The following is a 27,827-nucleotide window of genomic DNA, read 5'->3' on the forward strand; positions in this document are numbered from 1 at the left end:
GTTTGCAGTGCAGCAGGTGTGCAGTGACACTAATGAGCAGCAGGATGTGTTGCACAGAGGCTGTGGTTGTATTTAACATGGCCTCGGAATAAAAGTGTATTAATCATGAGTATTCCTCATGAGAAGATTTCTAAGTGGAACTCAAAGAAAAGGAATAGAACTGATCAGTTAGTCGCAGAATATAATCAGTTACAGGACTGTGAGAATTGGAAAATCTGAATAAGTATAAATTGAGAAGAGAGCAAGTGAATATTCCGTATCACAGTTATGCGTCTAGGAGAAAACTGGAAGTCGGAAAACTTTCCAGTATTTGAAGATCATAAAAATTAAGCCCTTTGTGCTTCACCTCTACTGAGTAATCCCCTGGCAGGCACCACGTCATAGGCATCTATCTACCTGTCAGCAGATGTGGCTTGCTGTGACCAGGAACAGTTTGTTCACTAACTGCTAGAGGGCTTTCTTTGCTTAATTAACTTTGCAAACTAAGTTAATTATTTCAAGGGTGCTGGTTAAGTAGGAGAAGCTTATCAGGATGATCTTGGGGGAGGGTGAAAGATGGGAGATTATTGAAAAGCAGTTTCAATTAAGGTTCCCTTCTTGCTGATTTGAATTAAAACAATCAGCAGTTTAAATAACTTGCTTTTCTGTGAATTAGTTCACCTTGTCTTGTGTCTCACTTTTGTTCTAAAGCGTGACAAGGCATTAAGTGTTCATTTTCTCCATGTGTCTTTACGTAATGGACACCGTTAGCTCATTAGTTTCAATAGCTTCTAGGTAGGAAAAATTAGTCTAGCAGAATCTTTAAAGAAGTCTCTTCACTGTAAATAATTCTGCTGGAAGTTTCTATTAGAGGTGGATAAGTAGAATGCTAATTGTACAATTAGGTGAACCAAAGTATTGCTGAATCAAACAAGAATCCTTTAATAGGCTAATGCTTCTTAATTTTGTTTCAGAATTCCCGAAATTCACTTTTGGCTTCTTCTGGATTTGGAGTGTCTCTCCCAAGTGCTTCCCAGTCCTTGGTATTTGGGGGTGGAAGGAGCCAATCAAATGGAGTGGTCACTCCAGAAAGCAAGCCTTCTGGATTTCCTTTTGGCTGTAGTACTGGACAAGAGGCTCAGAAAGATTCTGATCTGTCCAAGAACTTGTTTTTTCAATGCATGTCCCAAAATCTACCTTCCAGTAACTACTTCACGGTCATTTCAGAGAGCTTGACTGAAGATGCCTCTAGTCGGGACTCATTCAAGCAGTGTACAGAGAGCGTGGGTGCTGGGATCTGTAAAGGTAAAATTCTTTCAGCGGACACTAAACCAGGAGCCCAGTCTGGCAGTTCTGTGGAGCGGAAGCTGCCTGTGGAATCTATGCCTACCCTCACTCCAGCCTTTTCACGAAGTCTGTTGAATACTCGTCCTCCAGATAGTCATGAAAACCTATTTTTACAGCCCCCAAAGCTATCAAGAGAGGAACCCTCAAACCCTTTCCTGGCATTTGCTGAGAAAGCAGAACTTAGTCCTTTCAGTGGCTTTGCATCTTCATCTCAGACAGGGATTTCTACTCCCTCGACACCGGTGGGTCATAAGGCCACTTCTGGCTGGCCGGAATCACTCACCTCTGCAGACTCTTCTCTAGCTAAGAAGAAAACCTTGTTTATAACAACTGACTCCTCAAAGATGATCTCCAGTACTCCTGGTTCAACAGTTGCTGCTGGTGTTCAGAGCCCTTCCACTGTAGGGAACGGCCGTTCCAGCTCACCAACCAGCAACCTGACACAGCCTATTGAGATGCCCACGCTTTCCTCCAGCCCAACAGAAGAAAAACCAGCTGTTGGGCCTGGGCAGCAGGACAATCCTCTTCTGAAAACTTTTTCTAATGTGTTTGGCAGACATCCACCTGCCTTTTTCTCTTCACAGGCAGAATTTCCACAGGAGAACAAAGCCCCTTTTGAAGCTGTGAAAAGGTTCTCTCTAGATGAGCGGAGCTTGACATCCAAACAGGACTCGGACTCCAGTACCAATAGTGACCTGTCAGATTTGAGTGACTCTGAAGACCAGTTGCAGGCCAAGGCTTGTATGAAGGGAATCCCAGACCACTTGATGGCAAAGCTAGGCCCCAATGCAGAGCGCAATGCTGAATTGCTGCTGGGGAAAGGAAAAGGGAAGCAAGCCCCAAAGGGCCGGCCTCGCACGGCTCCCCTAAAAGGTGATGACTTGAATGCAGGGTGTCTTGGAAGCAGAAGGAGGTGGGATACTGGGGTATCTCCTGTGCGATGCACTATGTGAACTAACCACAGGTGTAAACCTCATTTACGCTCAGTAGGCAGCACACAGGATATTTATAAGGCTAAAGCTTAATGCTTCTTGTATGTGAATTAACATGTTCACTTTGAGAAATGTTTAAGCCTATATTTGTCAGGACAAAAGTGTGGTATGCTGCATACTTCAACAGGCTTATTGGTTTTGCATGGGTATGAGCGTACGGGTCTCTGAAAATATGTTTGTTGGGGTCAGTATCCTTTTGCTGTTGCAGTTAACTAACGGATTTTTACTTCTACTTTGACTCACCCAGTTGGCCAGTCTGTGCTGAAAGATATGAGTAAGGTGAGGAAGCTGAAGCAGTCAGGTGAGCCTTTTCTCCAGGATGGCTCTTGCATCAATGTAGCTCCACATCTGCACAAGTGCCGGGAGTGCCGTCTGGAGCGGTATCGCAAATTTAAGGAGCAAGAGCAGGATGACTCAACTGTGGCATGTCGCTTCTTCCATTTCCGGAGGTGCTCAAATTCTTCCTTCCTTCATATGTAGTCTATGTGCAGAGCTTGGACCATGTCCAAGCACAAAGTAATTATGTTTTACTTATTTAATGTGCTTGGGTACAATAATGAAGATTTTGAGTGTCTTGCATTTCCCTGCATCACCTGACTGGAATTCCCTCACTGGGGCGGGAAGAGCTGCTGTTGGAAGATACAGCTGTATGATACTAAGTGAGCCTCCAGGTCCAACGTCAGGAGATTGAATTTGCTTTATTGGGTAGAATTTTACTGCTGGGTAGCAGTTTGTATGCAATAACTGTTCTCTTCCTCTTTCATAAGGGGTTCAGAACAGAGATAAAATTTTAATTTGGTGAACAAGTAACTAAACATTGCCAGCACGAGGCTAATGTTTGACTAGGTTTTGTTGAGTACAGAACTGATTTTTATGAGTATAACACTGCCTGTGTTTTCTCTCTGTGTTGCGTGCACATCTTACAGTTCTTTGACGTGTCATGCTTCTCTTCATCTTCCTTAACTGCCTATTCTAGCAAATGCTATACATCTTTTTCCAAAAAGATGTTTGTTCGCTTTCTGGCATATAAAGGATGAAGTAAATTTTTAGTATGTGCCACCCATCCAGTAAGGATTATAGCTGCTTCTCTTCCTGAACTTGGTAAAAATTAAGCTAGCTTTGAGGTTAAAGACAAGATTGGTTTTGCTCGAAAATGAAGTTACCTTTAATATTGGCAGGAGACATTCAGAGTTCTATAACTTATGTTGTTACACCTTTTACCACACAAAAATTAGGAGGGTCAGCAGCTACTAATAAAACAGTTGTGACTTGTCTGTCTGGAGAGCAGTGGCAAAAATAGTAGGTACGATAAGGATTTTTGTATGTCTTGTAATATGAACTGTTAGAACAGTTGCCAAGTGCTAGCAGCCCTAGCCAGAACTGAAATACTGGTTTCCCAAAAGTTGGGAAATGACTTTCTCCCGAGTTAAAATAGGGAATGAGAACCATGCATAATTTTACAAGCAGCGTCATGCAGCAGCCCAAATAAATTGAATTTTGTCATCTCTTTCTATTAATAGTATAGAGAAGTGTGACTTACTAAGCTGTAGCAATTTCCTGTATGTGGAATTTCCCATCAACGCTTACTGGGACCTGGGGATTCATTCTAGTGGGTTTTGCGGCCATTGCCTTTGTGTACCTTATTCTCTGTGTTATTTGGATTTGCATAATGATTGTACTGGCTGGAGAGTATAGCACTCTAGCTTAAGCTGTTCTTCCCCTTTCTGGGTTTATATTCTGACATAGATGGCATTATAAGTTAATTAAAGGTGGTTGAGCAGCTTCTCAGTTACTCCATCCTGTTTTCTGCAGGCTGATATTTACCCGGAAAGGTATTCTACGAGTAGAGGGTTTCTTGAACCCGCAACAGAGTGACCCTGATGCCATGAGCCTATGGATTCCTTCCTCCTCCCCTGCAGAGGGCATCGATCTGGAAACTTCCAAATATATCCTGGCCAATGTTGGGGACCAGTTCTGCCAGCTTGTTATGTCAGAGAAGGAGGCAATGATGATGGTGGAGCCACATCGTAAGCTGGGCTTTTGACGTGTTTTTTGTCCATCTTCTCTGTGTAATGTGTGTACAATGCAGTGGAATAGAGTTGAAAGTGTAATATAATTTTTTGTTAAAATGCTTCTCCTTTTCTTCCAAAGAGAAGGCTATATTCACTTCTTTGGGGTGTGTGTAATTGTGGGACCAGCATTTGGGATTTTTCTTTTCGATCAGTGCAACTTTACTACCAAGGAAGCTAACGGTAACTTTCCCAGACATTATTAAATTATTTTTCAATAAATAAATGCAAAAATCAGCTGACCCATGCTCCTAAGAAAATAGAAATAAGTCTAGAACACTTATCACACTGACCAGCTATGCTTTAATGAGCAGCTTTTCTTACATATTCCTATCCTGTTATGCTCCAGGGACATCACACAAAAGCTCAGGGTTTTCTAGGGAGGGAGCAGTACCTGCATTCAGCCTGCAAGGACTCAGCTGAGCAACTAGTAGCGAGCGTTGCCAGTACAAGGGGAGTGGGTTTAGAAAAAATTTTCTAAAGGTATTCAGTTCAGCCTATCACATGGATAGCTCTGACTGTCTGATTTTTCCCTTTAGCTTCCGGAATGTACAAGGGCAGCCATTTGGAGAGGACTTCCCTTTCCTCAACGAATGTGTTGGTTTAGAATCCGAAGAGTTGACAGGCATCTGATTAGTAAAACTAAATATGCATTCTTTGTAGTTTTACAAGTTCACGTTATTTGTTCATAAAGCCAGCAGAAGTTTTATAATTTTGCTGTAAGTTCTGTAAGTGCTCCTTGAAATTCAGTTACTACAGAACTCTGTAAGGTGCTCCATTTCCTTGTAGTGTGTGCATTTTGGGACTTGACCTTACCCACTCTTAGAAATGGGGATTTTAATAGTGTCACAAGACTAGCAACTCAAAGCATGTGTCTCGATGTAAAAAGTATGTGTTTCTATACTCTGCCCTCAAGTCATGTTTCTGTGAATTGTTTCTTTATCAGTGTTACTGTGATATTCTCAATTAGATGGGAGAAATGCAAAATGTCAAAGCAATAATTCCTAATGTTCCTTCTCTTTATAGAGAAAGTGGCATGGAAGCGAGCAGTACGTGGCGTGAGGGAAATGTGTGATGTATGTGAGACAACACTTTTCAATATTCATTGGGTTTGTCGCAAGTGTGGTTTTGGAGTCTGTCTGGACTGTTACCGGCTGAGGAAGAATCGTCCACGTAGCGGTGAGTACTGGATTTTTTTCTCCCACTGTAATCTTTGAACTGGCTGGCTTTCAGTGGGTATAGTTTCTGGGAGGTTGCTGAAGGTTTTGTGGGAGAGTTAGTGAGTATCAGCTTGGGAGGCCGGAGATTTGGAACTTTGGCAGTACTGTCTTATATGCTGCTGTTCCATTGTTCGTTTCCTTAGATACCGGTGTTTTATCTATTTGGTTAGAATTTGATTATTTAAATTATTACGTCAGCAGGCATAGGCTGTGTACTGAGACAGACTGCTGTATAGTTCTATCTTTTCCTCAGAGAATATAAAAGAAAAATTAATATCTTAACAGTTTGGAACCATCACAAGATGAACTAGTCAGCAGACATTGCAGAGAACTCCTTTCTGTAACGAGTTAGATTGGAAAGTTTTCTTCTTTTTTTGATTCCTTGATGCACTAGGGTTTGTATTTCAGGAAAAAGTCCATTAAGTTCTATTTCTAACAAATAGAGGCACACTGTGTTTACAAAAGTGAATACCTAGTTGCTTTTTTGTGTATTTTACTGTATCGAGACTGCTTTGGTAGCGTGGGTGCTCACAATGGACGAGCTTAGTAAGCGTAAGGCTATTAGTGACAGTTACATTATTATATGGAACAGATGTACAAAATACTGGATGTTAGTAAGTGTGAGTACTTCTGTCTGTTCATTATGATAAAGGTGCCAGAGAACACTGAATGAATTATAAAAGCAATGGGTTTTTAAAAATAGATAAAAAGTCACTTATTTTTATATCATTGTTGTGGGTTAACCCCAGTAGGCAGCTAAGCACCACGCAGCCACTTGCTCACTCCCCCATGGCACTGGGACTGGGGAAAGAGGAAAAGAAGAATAAAAGCAGGAAAACTTGTGGGTCAAGATAAAAGGAGAAATAGAAAAAGAGAAAAAGAAAACAAAACAAAGCAAGTGATGCAAAGGCAATCACTCACGACCTCCCACAGGTAGACCGTTGCCCAGCAGTTTCCCAAGCAAAAGATGGCTAGCCCCCTTAAACTCCCTCCTCTCTGTTTTTATTGCTGAGTGGGACATTGTACAGCATGGAACATCCCTTTGCTTAGTTTGGGTCATCTACCTGGTGGTGTTCTGTCCCAGCCTCTTGTGCACCCCCAGTCTGTTCACTGCGGCGGGGTGGGTAGAGTGAGAAACAGAGAAGACCTGGACATTGTGCAAACACTGTTCAGCAACAGCTCAAACATTAATGTGTTATCAGCATTGTTTTGGTCAGAAGTCTAAAACACAGCACCACACGAGCTGCTATGAATAAAATTAACTCCATCCCAGCCAGACCCAGTATAATAATGAAGCCTATGAAATTACTGCCAGAATACACCAGAAGAGAGCATAACAATCTTTAAGATGTGGTTAACCAGGGTACAGTGAAAATAGTTGAAAGTAAGTAGAATAGGGTTTCTTGTATCTGGCACTGTACATGTTTGGAAAAAGCTTTTGGGACTGAATATATCACTGACAGAATGCGGTATAAAGATGTCCATGATTCAAGGGCGATAGTCTCCTAACCCCTTTTCTTCTCACATCAAGGAAATAAGTATGATAACCTTACCCGTGCCAGGTGAAAATGAAGAGATGTCCTGGGCATATGAGAAGTTTTTACTCACTGGTGTACAGAGGAGGGTCAGCATTGAAAAGATTGATATTTTACAATGTCAAATGGTAGTGGGGGTGTGTGTGTGTGTATATATATTGCTTATCAATGATGTCTTCCTGAAAACAGTATCGTAATTACGGTTTATTAATCAAGTCTGAAATTTTGGAGTGGGCCAAAATGTAGAACCAAGGCATTACTTAAATACAATTACTTGCCTCAAGAGGCTTCTGAACTTTGTGCTGTAGAAACAACCTATGCAGATACCAGGTCTAAAGGACCCTGAAATGAAGTTTGATATGATCCTTCTCATATTCTACCCCACTCACCCTTCCTCCCCACCTTCCTTTTTAAAGGAAGAGAATGGCATGCAGTTTATGCAGCTACATATTTGTAGGCCCAACTTGGTTTAAAATCTGAAGAGTTATAAATTTGTCAGACTACTTTTCAAACTATTAATTTGCTGCTTGTTAGCTTTGTAAGTAGATATGCTGACAGGAGACCTTAGTTTCCTCTTCCTGGAACTGATCTGCAGATACTTTTTGTTGAAAAAGCTTGGGAGATGATGACAAGAAAAAATAGAATTACTGTATAACTGAGGAAAGCATAATGAGAACAAGAGTATGATATTTAAAAATCGAGGCTAGAAGGCAAGGTTTTTAGGTGATTGAAAATAAGAAGCTACTAGAGATGAAGGGAAAATGACTCTGGTAGTTTTATAATCTGAAGAGGCGAAGAAGTTGCTGTAGATCCTGTTCTAATGGTCTGTATGTATAGTTTATTTCTGAGATCACCAGGTTAATCTCCTGCACTGTAAAGAATCTAAAGAAACAATAATGATGCAGAAATATTCTGTATTGTAAAGTTTTAGTGACTTTTGTGCAAAATTTTACTTTTTTTTGTGTCTTTATTCCAGAGACAGAGGAGATTGGTGATGAGGAAGTCTTCTCATGGCTGAAGTGTGCAAAGGGTCAGTCTCATGAACCAGAGAATCTTATGCCGACACAGATCATTCCTGGTACAGGTAATGCTTGAAACCTTAAAGGGAAAAATTCCAAATTTTGTCTCAATTCTGAGCAAGCAAGTGGAAAAAATACTAAGATGGTTGGTATTCTAGCTGATACCTTTTCTAGCATGGATTTAGAGGAGACTTCCACTTGCTATAGTGGAAGGCTTGAAGGGAAGGTAACCCAAGTCAGATCAAGCTGTGGGTTTGAAGTGAACACCCCTTTGATGCTAGCTGTGACTTCTTGTGCTCAGCTGTTTTTAGTTGTGTCAGTAAATTTGGTTAAATTGCAAGAAAGATCTTTTTTTTCTGTTGGGGGGAGGGAAAGTAAACGGTCAGTGCTGACCATTTACTTGACTGTTTATGTAACTGGTCCTAAAAATCATAGAATCATAGAATGGTTTGGGTTGGAAGGGACCTTTAAAGATCATCTAGTCCAACCCACCTGCCATGGACAGGGACATCTTTCACTAGATCAGGTTGCTCAAAGCCTCATCCAACCTGGCCTTGAACACTTTCACCGAGAGGGCATCCACAACTTTTCTGGGCAACCTGTTGCAGTGTCTCACAACCCTCACTGTAAAAAACTTCTCCTTATGTCCAATCTAAACCTACCCTCTTTCAGTTTAAAACCGTTGCCCCTTGTCCTGTCACTACAAGCCTTGGTAAAAAGTCTCTCTCTCTCTTTCTTATGATCCCCCTTTATATATTGAAAGGCCCCAATAAGGTCTTCCCGGAGCCTTCTCTCCTCCAGGCCGAACCACGCCAACTGTCTCAGCCTTTCTTCATAGGAGAGGTGTTCCAGCCCTCTCATAGTTTTTGTGGCCCTCCTCTGGACCCACTCTAACAGGTCCATGTCTGTCTTGTACTGGGCACCCCAGAGCTGGACGCAGGACTGCAGGTTGGGTAGAGTAGAGGGGGAGAATCAGTTTTCTCGACCTGCTGGCCACGCTTCTTTTGATGCAGCCCAGGATACGGTTGGCTTTCTGGGCTGAGAGCGCACATTGCTGGCTCGTATCTAATTTTTCATCCACCAGTATCCCCAAGTCCTTCTCTGCAGGGCTGCTCTCAATCCATTCATCCCCCAGTCTGTATTGATATTGGGGATTGTCCCAACCCAGGTGCTGGACCTTGCACTTGGCCTTGTTGAACTTCATGAGGTTCACATGGGTCCACTCCTCAAGCCTGTCAAGGTCCCTCTGGATGGATCATCCCTTCCCTCTAGTGAATCAACTGCACTACTCAGCTTGGTGTCATCCACAAGCTTGCTGAGGGTGCCCTCAATCCCACACTCTGTCGTTGATGAAGATATTAAATAGTATTGGTCCCAGTAAAGACCCTTGAGGGATACCACCTATTACTGATTTCCACTTGGACATAGAGCTGTTGACTGTAACTCTTTGGGTGCGGCCATTCAGCCAGTCCCTTATCCATTGAATAGTCTATCCGTTAAATCCATCTCTCTCCAATTTAGTGGCAAGAATGTTGTGGGGGACCATACTGAAGGCCTTACAGAAGTCTAGGTAGATGACATCCGTTGCTCTTTCCGTTGTCCAATGATGCAGTCACGCCACTGAAGAAAGCCACTAGATTAGTCAGGCACGATTTGCCCTTGGTGAAGCCATGTTGGCTGTCTCTAGTCACCTCCCTGTCTTCCGTACATTTTGACATGTTTTCCAGGAGAATCTGCTCCATGATCTTACTGGGCACTGCAGTGAGGCTGACTGGTCAGTAGTTCCCAGGGCCCTTCTTTTTAGCCTTTTTAAAAATGGGCGTGATGTTTCCCTTTTTCCAGTGACTGGGGACTTCGCCTGACTGCCATGACTTTTCAAATGTGATGGAGGGTGACTTGGCAACTACATCAGCCAATTCGCTGAGGACCCTGGGATGCATCTCGTCAGGTCCCATGGACTTGCGAATGTTCAGGTTCCTCAGGTGGTCTCGAACCTGACACTGGTGCAGCCCCACCTTGAGTACCGTATGCAGGTTTGGGCGCCTCAGTACAAGAAGGACATCAGACTATTAGAGTGTGTCTAGAGGAGGGTGACCAAAATGGTGAAGGGTCTCGAGGGCAAGACTTATGAGGAGTGGCTGAGGTCACTTGGTTTGTTCAGCCTGGAGAAGAGAAGGCTGAGGGGTGACCTCATTGCTGGGGAGTGACCTCATCACAGTCTACGCCTTCCTCAAGGGGGGCAGCGGAGGGAGAGGTGCCGATCTCCTCTCTCCGGTGACCAGCGATAGGACACGAGGAAATGGAATGAAGCTGCATCAGGGGAAGTTCATGTTGGACATTAGGAAAATGTTCTTCACTGAGCGGGTGGTTGGTCACTGGAACAGGCTCCTCAGGGAAGTGGTCACGGCAGCAAGCCTGTCAGAGTTCAAGGAGTGTCTGGATGATGCTCTTAGTCCTATGGTTTAGTTTTAGCTGGTCCCACGAGGAGCAGGGAGTTGGACTTGATGACCCTTATGGGTCCCTTCCAACTTGAGATATTCTGTGATTCTCCTATGATGGGAGGAACTTCATTCCCCCAGTCCCTGCCTTGAGGTTCAGGGGCTTGTGAGAGGTGGGAAGAGAGAATACCATTGAAAACTGAGGGGAAAAACATTGTTGAGTACCTCAGCTTTCTCCATGTCAGCTGTCACCAGCTCTCCTGTCTTATTTAGTGGGGTGGGGGTGTGTGTGTACATTTTCTTTAATCTTCCTTTTCTGGCGAACATACCTGTCAAAGCCCTTATTATTCTTTGCATTCCTTGCCAAATTCAGCTCCATCTGTGCCTTAGCTTTTCCTGATCCCATCCCTACACATCCAGGCAGCGTCCCTATATTCTTCCCAGGATACATGTCCCTGGTTCTACTGCCTGTGCATTTCCTTCTTACATTTTAGTTTGACCAGGAGGTCCTTACTGACCCATGCCGTTCTCCTGCCTTCCTTGCTTGATTTTTTACACATGGGAATTAAGAGCTCTTGTACTCTAAGAAAAATGTTCTTAAAGAGCTGCAAGCTCTGTTCAGCTCCTTTGTCCCCAAGAGCAGTTTCCCGGGGGGTCCCATACACTAATCCCTCAAGCAACTGAAAGTTTGCTCTCCTAAAATTCGGTGTCCTGACTCTACTCTTCACCTGGCCCATATCCCTCAGGATGGTGAATTCCACCGGGGCACAATCCCTGCAGCCCAGGCTGCCACCAATCTTGACATGTCTGATTAGTTCTTCCGTGTTGGTGAGCAACAGGTCCAGTAACGCTTCTCCTCTGGTCAGGCTGTCTGTCTCCTGGATTAAGAAATTATCCTCAACGCACTCCAGAAGTCTCCTTGACTGTTTGCAGCTTGCTGGGCTGCTTTTCTGGCAGGTGTCAAGGTGATTGAATTTCCCTGAATCAGGATCAGAGCCTGTGAGTGTGATGCTTCCTGTAGTTGTAGTAAGAACACTTTGTCAACAGGCTCCCCGTGGTTGGGTGGCCTGTAGTAAACACCAACAGTGAGGTTTCCTTTGTTGGCTTGGCCCCTAATTTTTACCCATAAGCTCTCAACCTGTTCATCACTGTTTTTCAAAGACAGCTCTGTGCAGTCAATCCGTTCCTTTACATAGAGAGCAACCCCCCTGCAGTGCTCCAGTTGTGCGATTGGTTCCATCCTGTTTCAGCGATAGTGATTAGATTGTAGCTTTCTAGTTGCACAACGACTTCCAGCTGCTCCTGCTCGTTACCCATGCTGAATGCATTGGTATATAGAGGCACTTCAGCTGGGCTATCAACCTTGTCACCTCTGGAGAGGAAGATGCCCAAATTCCTTTGAGGCATTTCACAGGTGTTTCCCTGTTGGTTCCTAGTACATCAGCAGCCCCTGGCTCTTCTCTGTTGCTCAAATCTCCATCCCCTTCCCCCACTAAATCTAGTTTAAAGCTCTCCGTATAAGTCTGGCCAACTTGTTGGCAAAGACTCTCTTGCCCTGCTTGGGAAGGTGAATCCCATCAGCTCCCAAGAGACCTGGCTTCTCAAAGGTAGATTCGTGATCGTAGAAGCCAAAACCTTGAGTATGGCACCAGCCATGCAGCCAGGCATTCACCTGCTCAATTCATTACCTCCTTCCTCTTACTGGGAGGATAGAGAACACCACCTGTGCTCTAGATCCTTTTAACATTGCTCCAAGGGATATATAGTCTTTTTTGATGGTTCGAAGTTGCCTCATTGCAGTATCATTGGACCCTACCTGGAATAGTAGGAGCAGATGATAGCCTGTAGGATTTGCCAGGCTTGGCAGCCTCTCAGTGACATCGTGAAGCTAGTGTTAGCACAGTTCTCCACACTATTCAGAGACAAGTGTCCTGTTATAGCATGTGATCTTAAAGATACTTAGCAGTAATACTAAAAAAAAACCCCACCCCTCTGAATATATATTGTAGTTAAGGCCTTGTTTTTAGATTTCTTTACATGTGATATTAAAGATTTTAACTTCATTTCCAGCGCTTTACAATATTGGTGACATGGTTCATGCAGCACGAGGCAAATGGGGTATTAAAGCCAATTGTCCGTGTATTAACCGGCAGAACAAATCAGTGTTGAGACCGGCTGTCACTAATGGAATATCACAGGTATGTAATTTGAGGCTGAAATTACCTTGTTTGACATTACATTTTTAAGATCTATTAAACGTTAGATCCTTTAGACTAATCTGTTGTGAAACACAAACTTTATTTTCTCCGTATGTATTCTGAGTGTTTTAGCTTAGCAGAAATCTTCTGGGACATTTTTCGGGGATGTGTGCTGCAACTGTTATTTACCAAGTGGATATTTGAGCTAATACTCTTATGTAGAAGTTGGGTAGGAAGCCATTCATATAATGCTGTATCTTAAAACAAACCACTGTGAGTAGCTTGCAACATGTGCATTTATTTTGTTACGGTTCCTGAATGTTACGCTGAATCTAGAGGAGTTCTGTTACTGTTCACACAAAAAGTCCTCCTGTTTAAAAAAAAAAAAAAAAAAAAAAAAAAAAAAAAAAATCAAAAAGCCTGGGCTTGTGTTAAAAGATGACTAAAAGGTGACGTGGTAAGAATTCACACCACAATGCAAGGTTTAATGTATGCAGAGAAGAAGCTCCTGTACTCTGCTGCTACATAAGCATAAAGGAACTCTACTGTGCACTTAAAGCAAACGAACAAACAAAAACAACAAACAAAACCCAACGCATTGGATAACTAAAATGTCTCCCACGTTGAACTCTTCCCTTTATTCAACATTTAGCAGTTGTTTATATTTTTGTTTTAGCTTCCGACTGTAAATCCTAGTGCATCAGTCTCTGGAAACGAGAGCACCTTTTCCACTGGAGCAGGGACAGCAGGAGTGGGGCAACTAGAAGTGGACACTGTTCCAAAACCTGAAGCAACTGATAGTAGGATAGAAGAATCTGCAAAAACAGAGACATTACCAACCAATAACACTGGTGAAATAAAGACTAACAGACCACTTTGTCCAGAAACAGCTCCATCGTCAGCCTTACACTGGCTTGCAGATTTAGCAACACAAAAAGCAAAAGAAGAAACAAAAGGTGAGCAGAAGACATGCTCTCTGGGGTCGGAATTAAAAGATAAATGATAATGTACTGCTTGGTTGCTATTCTTTGTGAGAGTGCCTAGCCCTAAATAGAAAAAAACATGATCATTTTTCTTCCTTTGCCTCTTAGAACCAGTTTTCTTTTACAGGCTTAGGAATATGCAAAGCTGGAAAGATGATGATACAGCTGAAGACAAAAATACTATCTTGTCATTCCCAGTTTATTTCAGTGCCAGTTCTTGTATTTGTTTTTCTAAGTAATAAGCAGCTGGTATCCTGATGTAAAATGATAGTAAGTAATTTCAGATGCAGCTTTGTCACTTTATTGAAGTAAACAAAGCTGTTTTGTGTGCTATGTGAGGAGTGCATTTCCAAAGAATTGAGAGAGTAGAGTCCGCTTGGAGGGTCAGAGGAAAGCTTAGAAATTCTTTAATACTCAATAGTTTGAGTGTGATTCTCAATATGAAATAACTGTTTACAGAATACACCTCCCAGTTGTCAGAGGTAGCATGACTAACACAGGATTTATTCCTGTCCATATGTCTAGCAAGAACTACTTTATATGTCAGTGTTAAATGTTCATGACTCACTCGTTTTGCAGGGCTTAGTCACTGTAATATTTTGGCTACAGTTAAATTTGAAATATTTCATATTGAAACATTAATTCAGAAAGTCACAGAAATGTTTTTTAATTGAGTCTATTACAAAGTTGTAGTTTCTTGTGTATCACTTTCAGATCAGATCTACTGTGCTGTTCAAAACCTAAACAGCATATGAAGGGTAAAATCTATCTGAAATATATGATGTCTTTGATTCTCTTTAAGGTGCCTCATTCACTGTTGCAGTGATAACTTACATTTACCACAAGATTCTGTCAATATCCTATTTAATGCAAGAGCAAATAATTTCGGAGAACTTTGTGATCATTTGAACTTTGCCTTTTTTCTTTTTTCTTTTTTTTTTTTTTTTTTTTCCCCCAATGTTGATATTTATCTTGCAGAATCAGGATCACTGAGGTCAGTGCTTAATAAAGAATCCCATTCACCCTTTGGATTGGATTCCTTCAACTCCAGTACAAAGGTTTCCCCACTAACCCCAAAGCTGTTTAATAGCCTCTTGTTGGGCCCAGTGACATCTAGCAACAAAGCTGAAGGCTCCAGCCTCAGAGATCTGCTACACACAGGGCCAGGAAAGCTTCCTCAGGTCCCATTAGACACAGGAATCCCCTTTCCTCCGGTCTTTTCTGCAGCTTCTACGGTAAATAATTTTGTATTCCTTCAATGATATCTGTTCTAGGGAAGAATTTTGTGATGATCTAACAGTTTTCATACAAATGTTTTTATTCTTAAATGTTGAAACAAATGCAGTATCTCACCAAAACTCACCACCCCACAAAGTTGTAGAGAATTTTGATGCTAATTGTTAGGTTGTGGTTTGGTTTACTACTGCTGTGGAGAAGCTATTCCTTGCAAGAGACCAAGAAAGTGAGTTAAATACAGCCTTTAAATTGTTTAATTGATCATCAGCATCCCTATAAAAGCTCACTTTAAATTCCACATCTTTAAAAATACTGCAAGAGGATACCACAGAAAAAGACAAAAACCTATGAGCAAACCAGTTCCTTAAAAAACCTTACGTATACTTGAAAGGCATTTAAGATAGAATATGAATTTAAGAATTTAAGGTGTAGTTGCCATTTCTGGATGCTTATTCTGGAATAAGGATACTTTGTTTCTCTTTAATCCATTTTGGAGGAGATAACCTTAAAAAAACCCTGAACAACCCTGATATTTGAAGTGGTTAAAAGCATTTAGTTTAAGAGAAGGATAGATTCTGTGGAATTTATCAAGGCTTAGCTCTTCTTGGAGAATACTTTCTCCAAAAGCTTAGGCAGATAGAATGAGGAAGATGATGAAATGGCTTGTCTCATAGCAGTATTTATTTTTCCTCTGTGTCAGGCTGGAAGGATGGAACCTTAATAATAGTTCATGTTGTTTGTTTTTGGTAGAGGGAACTGTACAGCTGTATGGGAAAATATGTCGCTGCTACAGGAAAGCGAAGCCAATAATACTTCCACCCCCTGCCCCCTCTCATCACTGAGTACAGGCGAAGAAATTGTGATCACTTGTTTTAAAGCAAGTTATTCCTTCAAGGCGTGAGAGGGCCTGTCTCAACTTGTATCCCTATCCCTGCAACTCTATGCATTCTCTCACCATGTTGAATCAGATCTATTGTGTAATGTCTTTTTTCACTTTCTTGACTTCTGGTCTTCACGGAGTAATTTAGATATGAAAGAACTTGTGGGGAACTGTGGTCTAGCCCCCGACTTGAATGCCTGGATGCTTCATATAGAATGGGTATGAACAAAACATACCTGAGAAACAACAGTTGTGTTGGTCAAATTGAGAGGAATAATGGACTGCTGCTCATGAAGAGAATAATCTTGGTGTTTCTGGACCATTGACATTCTGTTGTGAAGAGTAGTTAGCATTGACTGTGATAGTTAAACTGCATATTATCTATTTCATGGCCTCTAGAGAGTCAGCCTAAAGGTACATTTTTAAGACCATCATAAGCGGATGATGTTATGATCTAGTCTTACTTGCATTAAGAGACAGGCTGTAGAAAACTAATATAGTGCCAAGCAGCAGTACAGGCTGAGGTCTGACTAGCAGGGGTGTAGCCCTTCTGAAAGGCGGCCGGGGTCCTGGAGGATAGCAAGCTGAGCATGAGGCAGCATTGTGCCCTTGCAGCTGCGAAGGCAAACTGTCCTGGGCTGCATCAGGAGGCGTACAGCTGGAGCACGGCAAGGACTGTGATTATTCCACTCAGCACTTGTTAGGCTACACCTGGAACACTGTTTCCAGTTTTGGTCTTCCCAGTTGAAGAATGACACTGAAAAATTGGAGGGGGTCCAGTGGAGGACCGTCAGGAATGATTAAAATGTTGGAGAGCTTGACACATGAAGAAGGGTTGAAGAAAGTGGTTCTCTTCATCCTAGAGAAGAGAATGCTTTGGGGATCTGGTCAATCTTATCATATCTAAAAGGTAGTTGTACAGAATATGGAGGTACTCCTTCCACAAGGATGCATGGTAACGGGGCAAGAGGCAATGGACACAAGTTGCTTCAGGGGAAATTCTATCTGGATGTAAGAAAAAATTCTCATTTTACATTCAAGCAGTGGAATAGGCTGCCCAGAGAAGTGATGTAATTTCCTTCCCTGAGAAGTTAAGGTTTGGCTTGACCCAGCCCAGGGTAACTTAAGCTGATTTCAACAGAAAGTTATACCAAATGATCTCTAGGTCTTCCTTCTGACCTAGACTCTTCTATAATTCCATGAATATTTTTTTACTGAATGAGTATCTTCAGTTATGGATAGTGTTATGTTTTAGATTGATAACTCTGCATATGGTAAATTTTCTGTCTATTGCACTTCAGTTTTAAAAAGATGGTAAAATTGTTCCAGTAATAGTTTTCCACTGTTACTGTTCACTCAGCTTCCAGTCCCTGTTTTTTGGTTTGTTTGGGGTTTTGGGGGGGGGGGTGGGGGGGTGGGGTGGGGAAGGGGTGTGGTTGGGTTTTTTTGGCTAGAATGAGAAACTCTTCGCTGCCAGAAATCTATCACACCCCTGCCCCCTCCCATAGATGTCTTGTGAATAATGATCCAGTTAGCGTTTCTCTTCTGTTGAATATATGAAATATATTTAATGTCTTAAGTATCTTGCTATAGGCAAGGCCTGTAGGCAGGCTTTTTTTTTAAGTTAAGAACACAATTTAAGATTGTGTTGTTAATCTCTTCCGAATTTTAAACATCCTTTGAGGAGTTTTAAACGTCCCTTGAGGAGCATGGATGCCATAACCAGAGAGGCTGTCTACTAATGGTTCTGTTAACATTATACATACAGGAAGCACTTTCTCCTTTCTGTCTGTGAGTGTTTATTTAATGTTCCCGTATTTGTCAGCTTACCTGTGCCAGGATTGAATTCACTTTCTTAGTAATGGAATGAGGAAAATGGGGAAATAGCGTTGAGATATTAATGAAGTTAAGAAAAATATGAACCATTTTTACCATTAAAGTAGCAGAGTTTAGATCACTTAAGTTTTCTATTCCGTTATTGTTTGCTGTAATATTTTTCTAGATAGCCTGTAGCAGGTTATTTTAAGTTTTACTACTATAAAACAGGGCCATAGCTGTTTCTGTTCTTACTGGATAAATTCCTGTCTCTGAGCTGATTTGTTTACTGTTGCATGTTTTTCTGATAGCGAGATGTCTGTGACTAGAATCTGAAAGAGAGCTGATATGCATTAATATTTCTGCTGTTGTAAGACTCAACTTACCTCTGGATTTACATCTTCTAGGGGGCCAAAGGTAAAGCCAGCCTGCCTAACTTCTTAGACCATATCATTGCTTCTGTGGTGGAAAATAAGAAGACGTCTGATGCTGCAAAACGAGCTAGTAATTTAGCTGACACACAGAGAGAGGTGAAGGAAATGGTAATGGGCTTAAATGTGCTGGATCCGCACACTTCCCACTCTTGGCTGTGTGATGGTAGACTCCTTTGCCTTCATGATCCTAGCAACAAAAACAACTGGAAGATCTTCAGGGAGTGCTGGAAACAAGGCCAGGTGGGTGATGACAAATAGCCAACCCTTACTGCTTATAAGTATCCTGAAATTTTAACCTGTACCTTGGTTATTGACAAGTCCATTCAAACTTTCGCCAGTTGCTCCTGAGTGAATATGATGAGTGAAGATTTCAACTGTAGCACTGTAAACAGGGTACACAGTGGCCCTGTCCACTCCATGCTGTACTGACTCGAGCCCATGTGCTCTTGCTCATTGAGCTTTCCTCAGCTTGCCAGTATGAGGGTGTTTGCTGTGACAGCCTTTTTAGTTGTGGTGTGGTTTGTGCTGAACCTGCTCTACTACAGCCCAGTAGTGAATCCACTATGATTTCCTGCACGCATCCTAGCACCTACCCCATACTTGATGCTTTTTAGCCTCAGGGAAAGGTCCATTCCTTCCAGCTGCAGCGTGTACAAGAATAAAGTGCTACATGCAGTAATTTCTGCTGAAATTTTGAGTGTACTTGGTGCAGTGTCTCATCCTGAGCTTACAGCCTGTGTGAACCCAAGTATTGTTTTGAACTCAACATCTCATGTATTGAGCACTCTCCTGGATTGTCTGAGGGGTCATCAACCGGTTAGGCCTTCAGTCAAGAGACCGGACTTTAGACCTGCTGCCAGCATAGCCACTTTTTCAGATCTCAATCTGTAGTGCTACAGCTTAGACTTCACCAGAGTGTCATTAAGATTGACCTGGTCAGACAAGCTGAATCTTAAAAAATGGGTGAGTAGCTGCTGCTGCAGAGGAAGTGCACCCATAGCTGTAACAGAATATGATGTCCATAGTGTTCAAACTGTGTTCTTGGCACTTGGTTCTGCAGCTACCTCTGACACCGTTACCTTCACCAACTACTCAGAATTGAGACCATGGGTGTTAGACAGTTATGTCCCTTATCATCTTTTCTGGAGAAGTCCTTATTGTCAGCTGTTCTGTTGTTACTGTGCTAATGCTCTTGGCACTCACATTCCATACTTATTTGTGGTTGCTCACGAGACATGCGGACTGCTGAGCTGTGGCAGAGGAACAGATCAGGCTGCATGTTCCTCTTGGCACTCAGAGTCCATTTCTGCTGCAAGTAGAGTACTTTTCAGTTAAGTTTAGCGTGTCCCATGGGACTGCACATTCTCTGGGTCCCCTGGGCACAAGCATAACTAGCACGTAGCCGTGAGAACTGCGGAGATGACTGTGGCACCACCAGCCACAGTTAGCAGTTCCTGTTTCTGACTCCCCTAGCCAGCTCCTAATAGGTGGAAGAGGCTACTGTGCAGCACACCCTCACTCCTCTGACTAGAAACTTAGCTTGCTGCTGGTATTGTCAGCTTTCCCCCTAATTGCAGTTATCTTCTTGTCCTGATTTTTTCAGAGTGCACAGGGGTCTCTCTCTCTCTCTCTCTCCCCCCCTCTCTCTCTCTCTCTCTCTCTCTCCCCCCCCCCCCCCTTTCTGATTTATGAAGGATTTCAGATCATTCTTTTGCAGTGCTGTGGTGTCAGTCATCTGCCTAACTTGGCAAAGAGCTCCTTAGTTTCTGATCAGTATACTCTGATAATTTTCTCAACCCTCTCTGTCAGCAAATAATACTGTCTCTCTGAGGAGGATCCTAAATATTTTGGGAATACTTACAAAAGATGTGCTTGTGAGTTTCTCTGCAGATGAGACTGGTTAATCACCAGGTGCAAGATGCTGCACGTGGCCCTGGGGTTCTTGACTGTTAATGAATCCTGAGAGACTCCTTATGGAGTCTAGAGATGTGATGACCGATGCTCTGTCAGATGTGTAGCTTGCAGTGCGCATCACCTTCCAAGTTGGCGCGCACCCTGAGGCTCTGGCTACAACTGTCATGTTCATGCACTATTTGTGACCCTCTGTTTTAGGCTTCGCCCCAAGATGTGCTATTGATGCTTCTGAATGACTTTATCATTCAAAGGACCCCTGGTATAGCAACAAACTAGGCAAGTCCCTTTGCTTATTCAAGGATTCTCCAGTGGTGTTGCACTCACTTGAGTTTCCTGCTGAAATGTGGAAAGCAACATAACTGAACCTCTGTCATTCCTGCACAAGAGAGAGCAGGTGACCCAGGCAGGCATCGCTGTGTTGACAAGGCTATTCTAAACAGAATTTCTTCAAGCAGAGATTCTCTCAACAAACTCTGCTCTGTCACAGTTCTCCCTTGGCTGACATCCTCCTGTACATCCCAGCTGCACCTTTAGAAGTGAAGTCAAAGAACATTAATTCCACCACCATCCCCCAAATCATCTTCCCCTTCCCATTTTGTGGGCTGGAAAAGGTTAGTTGGAAAAAACCTCTTAGCTACCCTCCCCAGCACAGTAAGTGCACACTGGACACCAGATCTGAGCCATATGAAGATCTTAGCCATGGTAGCATCCCAAATCGTTAAAAGAGAAAATTCTTTTCCCTTAGTGTTTGGATAACAAATGGCACTCTGTCATGCAGAAAGAGCAACATTTTTCAACTTCTTTGTCTTAGAAATTGTCAGAAATAAGTTAAACTCTGTCTTACCCCAGAATTCACTTGGAGACTGTAGGATTATTTCTTTCTGAAGCTGTTCTTCAAGAGCATTTCACTCTCCTGAACATGGTGGTTGCTCATCTGGGGATACTGTCAGGATTCTCATCCTATAGGAACCTGTTCTTTTCTGAATTTTCATGCTAGGCTTTCTCTTTCTTGAGATACTGAAGATTTGGGGTGGTGGTGGAGGTTTTTATTTGTTTTCTCCCTGTAGTCTGAGAGCAGATCTGGCAGGAAATGTCTACCAACCAAGTCCGCTATCCTTTTATCTTGCAACCCTAGCTGTGTTCTTCACTAGAGAGAACATTTTCTTTCTTCCATGAGAAATTCTCTGCTTAATACCTGGAAGGGTTCTACTAGGTTAAGTAGATTTTTTTTTTTTTTTTAATTGTTATGTTCAAGTGGTCAAGTGAATACAGCAGGGATCAAAATTTGTCATTGTTTTCCTGGACTGAAGAAGACTAGTTTATCCATCAGCTTAAAGTCTACCTGGCAGCAGTTTCCGCCCATCCTGTGAAAGGTACTGTTATTTTACTCCTCATCCATGATCCCTAGGTTTTTGTAGAATATGATTAAAATTGTTCCATTGCCTTAATGTTACAATTCCTGCTGGCATCAGGGAATATATTTAAACTTGGGATCAGTGTATCTGCTCTGTCATCTTAGGGAGGTTTGCTGCTTGTCAGGGTCTCACATTTGGGACATAGTGGAAAGACTGCCAAAGCTTGTCTGTCCCTCAGACATTTACCCTCTGCTGCTCTTCCGTATTGGCGTGAACAATACTACTGGGGAGACCTGGACAGTACCAAGAGTGACTATATGGCTCTGGGAGTAGTGGTCACAGCCATGGAGCCCAGGTGGTTTTATTAATCCTGCTGGTGAGGGGTACAGGGGTGGGCTGATCCTGCATGTCAACCATTGTTTGCGCAGCTGGTTTCAACAACAGGGTTTTGGGTTTTATGGTCATGGGAACCTCTTTGAGGATTGAGGATTGCTTGGAAGAGATGCGATCCATCTAAGTGGGGCGAAAGCATCTTTGCCAACAGGCTGGCCAGCCTGATTAGGAGAGCTATAAGCCAGGAACGACAAGGGAGGGAGAGTATGACCAGTGATCAACAAAGGAATTAGTTGATTGGGTTGGCAAGCAAGCAATGTGGGGTGATATGAACAGGAGAAATCTCATACTCAAGAAAACAGGGATGAAAGATGTTCACCTCAAGCATATGCACATAAGTAAGGAACTGTGTACATCACAGTATTATGAGGAAAGCTTTCATACAGTTTCTGGGAAATCAGCATGGCTAGGTATCTTTCTGAAGTGCCTGTACACTAATGCATACAGCATGAGGAACAAACAGGAGGAATTAGTGTGCAGTTGCACGGCTGCAATCTCGTTGGTATAACGGAGAAGTGGTGGGATAGCTCATGCAACTGTAGTATGGCGAGGGATAGGTACAGGCTATTCAGGAAGCACAGTTCAGGAATGGCAGGCCAGGAAGGTGAGGAGGGAGCATTGCTGTTTATGTGAGGGAGCAGCTGGAATGCATGAAACTGCGTAGGAACGGATCGTGAGCCATTTGAGAGCTTATGGGCCAGGATTCGTGAGCAGACTAACGTGGGCAACATTGTGGCAAGTATCTGCTGCAGACCTCTGATCAAGACAAAGTGATAAGGCCTTCTTCAGACAGCTGGAGGAAGCCCTGTGTGCACGTTTCCTGGGCCTCATGGGGCCACCCTCGTATCTGCTGGAGGAACAACACAACAGGTCACAAGCATTCCTGAAGTTTTTTGGAGTGCATTGGTGACAGCATCCTGACACAGCAGATCAAGGAGCCAGCTACGGAAGGACACTCTGCAGAACCTCATGCTTACACACAAGGAAGAACTGGTTGTTGGTGTGAAGGTAAGGGGCAGCTTTGGCTGCAGTGACTATCAGATGGTGGTGTTCGGCTCAAGGTCCTGAGAGGAGGGAGCAAAGCAAAAAAGCAAGATCACAAGCCTGGGCTTCAGGAGAGCAGACTTCCACATTTTCAGATATCTGCTTGGAAGAATCCCATGGGATATGGTCCTGAAGAGAAGAGGGGCTCAGCAATGCTCATTGAATGATGCTTAACCTGTCTTGTAGCCTTCTGTGATGAGACGACTGGCTTGGTGGATCAGGGGGAGAGCACTGGATGTTTTTTATCTTAACTTTAATAAGGCTTTTGACACTGTCATAATGTCGTCAGACAAACTGACGAAGTACAGACTAGATAAGTGGACAGTGTGGTGGATTTAAAACTGACTGAAATGCCATGCTCAGAGAGTTGTGATCGCAGTCACTAGTGGTGTACCCTAGGGGGTCAGTACTGGGTTGAGTACTATTTAACATCCTCATTAGTGACCTAGGTGGGACAGAGTTCATACACCCTCAGCAAGTTTACAGATGATACAGAACTAGGAGGAACGGCTGATACACCAGATGGTTGTGCTGCTATTCAGAGGGACCTGGACAGGCTGGAGAAGAGGACCGAGAAGAATCTTGTGATGTTCAGCAAGGGAAAATGTAAAGTCCTGCACCTCAGGAGGAATAACACCCTGCAGTAGTACATGCTGGGGGGCAGCCAGCTGAAAAGTAGCTTTGCCTGGAAGGACCTCGGGGTCCCGGTGGACAAGGAGGTGACCGTGAGCCAAGAAGGCATCCTTGTGACAAAGAAGGGCAGCAGCCTCCTGGGCTGCATTAGGAAGAGCATTGTCAGCAGGTGAAGGGAAGTGATCCTTCCACTCTACTCGGCACTGGTAGAGGCCTCACCTGGAGTACTGTGTCCAGTTCTGAGCTCCCCAGCACAAGATGTGGACTCACTGGAGAAAGTCCAGCGAAGGGCCACACACATGATTAAGGGACTGGAGCATCTTTCATATGAAGAGAGGCTGAGAGAGCTGGGACTGTCCAGCCTAGAGACGAGAAGGCTCGGGGGAGTGTGGGGAGGAAATCTTATCAATATGTATAAATTCCTGATGAGAGGGAATGAGGAAGAGGGAGCCAGACTCTTCGCAGCAGTGCCCACTGACAAGACAAGAGGCAACGGGCACAGATTAAAAACCAGGAAGTTCAACCTGAATGCAAGAAAACACTTTTTTTAGTGTGGGGGTGGTCCCTTCCAACCTAAATGTTTCTGTGGTTCTGTGGGGGTTTTTTACCTTTTTTTTGCCTGAAGTTGAGTAAAGTAACAACCCCTTTTTGTTTTCTTAAACCTCACTCTTCTGGAGTTGAGGTTTCATTGCTGCCTTCTAGAACTTAAGGGCTATGTTGTGTTGTATTTGAAAACCAAGGCCATTTCTGTTATCCCCAAAGCTGTTTTTGTTTTCCTCTATTCATTTCTGAATTAATAGTTGTCCTCACTGAGGGACTAAAATGGATGCTACTCGTGTTAGAGGCCGTTGGGCAATCCAGGTGAAGCAGTGGTTAGTTACTGGAGTGTTTTTAAGCAATGTAACTTTGGAGTTGCCTGTGTATAGCTCTGTAGGTATCTTTGTCTAACATGCTGATACTACTAGAACATCTAGGGGTATCTGTGCTCCTCAGGGTTGTACTGAGCTCTTCATGTGAATAAGCCCAAGATCCACCTTCAGATCATTGTTCATGTATAGGGCACAGCTTGGAACTGATTCAAACTTGCATAGACATGTGAACTGTCATTTGAACATAGGTAGCAGTTACTAAACCTAGAGTTCTTCAGGTGGGATAGTCCATGTGCAAGTTCACTTCATACCCTCTTTTCCTTTTCCCTCAAGTCTTGTAACTCTCTCTAGAGACGCAGGGTGAGAGGAACTGACAAGGTCTTGGCCAGTGTTGGGAGGATTGTCTGGTATATGTTTTCCTAGTATTATTAGTTTAGCAAATGCCTTGAGCATTTATGGGGAGAGGCCACTCAAATATCGGTGTGGAATGTATATACATGGTTAGCCTAAACATCTTAAAACCTCTTTTGCAAGTGAACAGCCACTTTTCCGCTACTTGGTTTTGTACTAGGGAATTGATGATGATCCATGACTATACGTAAAGAATTAGTGAAATAGTTAAAAAATTCATGTCAGAATATGAAAATTTCATATGAGAAGGCTTTACTACAAATGCTGTTTCTAGTGGTACTTGCATTTGTACTTAAAAAAAGGAGAGGTGGTGGGACTCAACACCCACTGTACTTCCACAGGTGAATTGACCTTGGCTGGCTGACAGATCCCTACCCAGCTGCTCTCTCACTCCCCCTTCTCAACAGGACAGGGGGAGAAAATAAGGTGGAAAAGTTTGTGGGTCAGGATAAAGACAGGGAGATCACATAGCGATTGCTGTCACGGGCAAAACAGATTCAACTTGTGAAAAAGGAATTTAATTTATTGCCAATTAAAAATAGAGTAGGATGGTGGGGAACAAAGACAAAGCTAAAAACACCTTACCCCCACCCACTCCTCCTTCTTCCTAAAGGCTCAACTTTACTCCTTCATCCCCGACTCTTCTATCTCCTCGCCCCCTGGAGTGGCACAGGGGAGATGGAGAATAACGGGGCTTGCAGTCCGTTCATAACACTTTGTGCTGCTCCTTCCTCCGCACGCTTTTCCCCTGCTCCAGTGTGGAGTCCCTCCCACAGGATACCATCCTTCACGAACTGCTCCAGTGTGGGCCCTCTCCATGGGCTGCAGTCCTTCAGGAGTAGGCTGCTCCAGCGTGGGTCCCCAACAGGCCACAGTTTCTGCCAGAAAACTTGCTCCTGTATGGGCTTCTCTCCAGGGGCCACAGCTCCTGCCAGGAGCCTGCTCCAGTGCGGGCTCTCCATGGGCTGCAGCTTCCTTCAGGGCATCTCCCTCTGCTGCACTGTGGGGTCCTCCGCGGGCTGCAGTGTGGCTGTCTGCTCCACCGTGGTCCTCCACAGGCGGCAGGGGGGCAACCTGCTTTCACCATGGTCTCTTCCATGGGCTGGAAGGGAATCTCTGGAGCACCTCCTCCCCCTCCTCCTTCACTGACCTGGGTGTCTGCAGAGTTGTTCCTCTCGCTTCCTTCCCCCTTCCCTCTCCCCCCTCCGCCCCCAGCAGCAGCGGAGCATTTTTTACCCTTTCTTATTATCACAGAGGCGCCACCAGCGTCAATTATGGGCTCAGCTTTGGCCGGCGATGGGTCTGTTGGAGCCAGGTGGAACCGTCCGTGTCCAGCACAGGGCAGCTCCCAGCCTCATCTCCCAGAGCCCGCCCCTGCTGCCAGCACCTTGCCGTGTACACCTAATACCCTTGCCTTAGTAAGTCTAATACAATACCACTTCTAAGGCAACTGCACATGGCCTGGAACTGAAGTTTGCTTTGACTCTGGTTATTTGTTTGATGCACAAAAACTAGACGTGGATGAAAATAGATTTGTGGTGTCTTTTGTATGATGGTAGCCAGGAGTCTCAGCTCTTAAGAAAGTTTGGCTGCATGTGTAAGAAATTTGGTTACGGTGGAGTAAGCATTCATCTTTGTATTCTCAGCCCGTGCTGGTATCTGGTGTCCATAAGAAGTTGAAGTCAGAGCTTTGGAAACCAGAAGCTTTCAGCCTGGAATTTGGAGATCAAGATGTAGATTTGGTGAACTGCAGGAACTGTGCCATAATTTCAGACGTGAAAGTGCGTGACTTCTGGGATGGCTTTGAGATAATATCTAGTAAGTAATATCTATGGCTGACTAGTTTAACTGAGCAGTCTGTCTTGCTACCTTCAACTCCTCCTTTTCCACCTATTTTCTCAAAAAATAAAAAAATAATAATTAAAAAAAAAAAATCCAAATAGCTATCAGTCTCATCCAAAGAAGCCATTGCTCCTTATATGTAGCGCACCCTAGAAGATACTTCATTGGTGAAGATTAGGGCAGGGCTGCCCAAGAAAATATTGTCTACTACAGCGTGTTGGTGTGTGTTACTTTCATGTATCAAAAGATGATCTATTTCATGGGAAACTACTTTTTTTGAACTTTCCTCAGTGAAATCAATCATCAGTTACTGTTATTAAGACAGTAAGTAATTTGACTACCCTTACTCTCCTTCCAACCTCAGCTTTTATTGTAAAACTAAAGGGAACCTGCAGAGCTGAAACAGACTGAGGCTTTTGATGCTAAAACTCAGACTTGGTGGAATACATCAACCAAGTAAACTTGACATTGAAAATTATTTTTATAGTAGATCATTTGCGAGTACAAATACAAGTTTATATGTATTATGAATAGCAATGCTATATGCGTACCCCATGTAATAACACATTACTTAATGTTTGAGTTCTTCTTTGAGAAAACCTTCTGTCAAGTGTGGATGTGGAAGCCAACCAGTTAAAATTCCCGGGGAAGTAACTGGTCAGATTAAAGAGCTTCTGAAAAGCAGAGTGCTCTATTTTAGATTGCATATACCTAGATCAGAGTGGTGTTACATTTACAGATGTTCAAAGTTGTAACCGTTCATTGCAATGTTGCTGATTTTAGTGTTGTGTATAAAACGTTTTCTTTATTTATTGCTACGTGCACATAGCAGAACTGGTAAACTATTGGATGACTTAATGGAATGTTTGTTCAGCAGCGAATGAAATGATAGATTTGTAGACCAAGAATATTCCCTTTTCTAGTCATTCTCCAATCAAAGAGCTCCCAACTTTTGACTTGTTTTTATATGGTTCCAAGTACAGTCTTGTATTTTGTACTGTTAAATTTCATACTAGTTCTGTTATTACTCAGAAATAAATGGCCTAGAAGGATATAACAGTGTGGTCTTTCTGTGTATTAACAGTAATTGGGAAACTTCACAAACACTTTACTTTTGTACTAGGGTCATTAATGAAAATAGTAAATTTGTATGGGTCAAGTTATCTTTGAGAAATGTTATTTGTAGTTTGTCTCCAGACAGATATGCTCCTTTCAGTGAAA

At 43.1% G+C, this 27,827-nt stretch overlaps 1 protein-coding gene across 1 annotated transcript in view; it reads left to right on the forward strand.

The window, feature by feature from the left end:
* Positions 1–27,827, forward strand: part of KDM3B (lysine demethylase 3B) — a 70,097-nt gene that overhangs the window by 31,020 nt on the left and 11,250 nt on the right. The window contains exons 8-17 of the mRNA XM_050905079.1: positions 954–2,199; positions 2,566–2,767; positions 4,131–4,345; positions 5,414–5,566; positions 8,119–8,226; positions 12,670–12,797; positions 13,474–13,753; positions 14,759–15,015; positions 18,119–18,385; positions 26,411–26,582. Of these exons, the coding sequence (XP_050761036.1) occupies positions 954–2,199; positions 2,566–2,767; positions 4,131–4,345; positions 5,414–5,566; positions 8,119–8,226; positions 12,670–12,797; positions 13,474–13,753; positions 14,759–15,015; positions 18,119–18,385; positions 26,411–26,582 (3,028 nt within the window). The remainder of the gene's footprint in view (positions 1–953; positions 2,200–2,565; positions 2,768–4,130; positions 4,346–5,413; positions 5,567–8,118; positions 8,227–12,669; positions 12,798–13,473; positions 13,754–14,758; positions 15,016–18,118; positions 18,386–26,410; positions 26,583–27,827) is intronic.

This window comes from Gymnogyps californianus, chromosome 14 (assembly GCF_018139145.2).
Source record: "Gymnogyps californianus isolate 813 chromosome 14, ASM1813914v2, whole genome shotgun sequence".
NCBI lineage: Eukaryota > Metazoa > Chordata > Aves > Accipitriformes > Cathartidae > Gymnogyps > Gymnogyps californianus.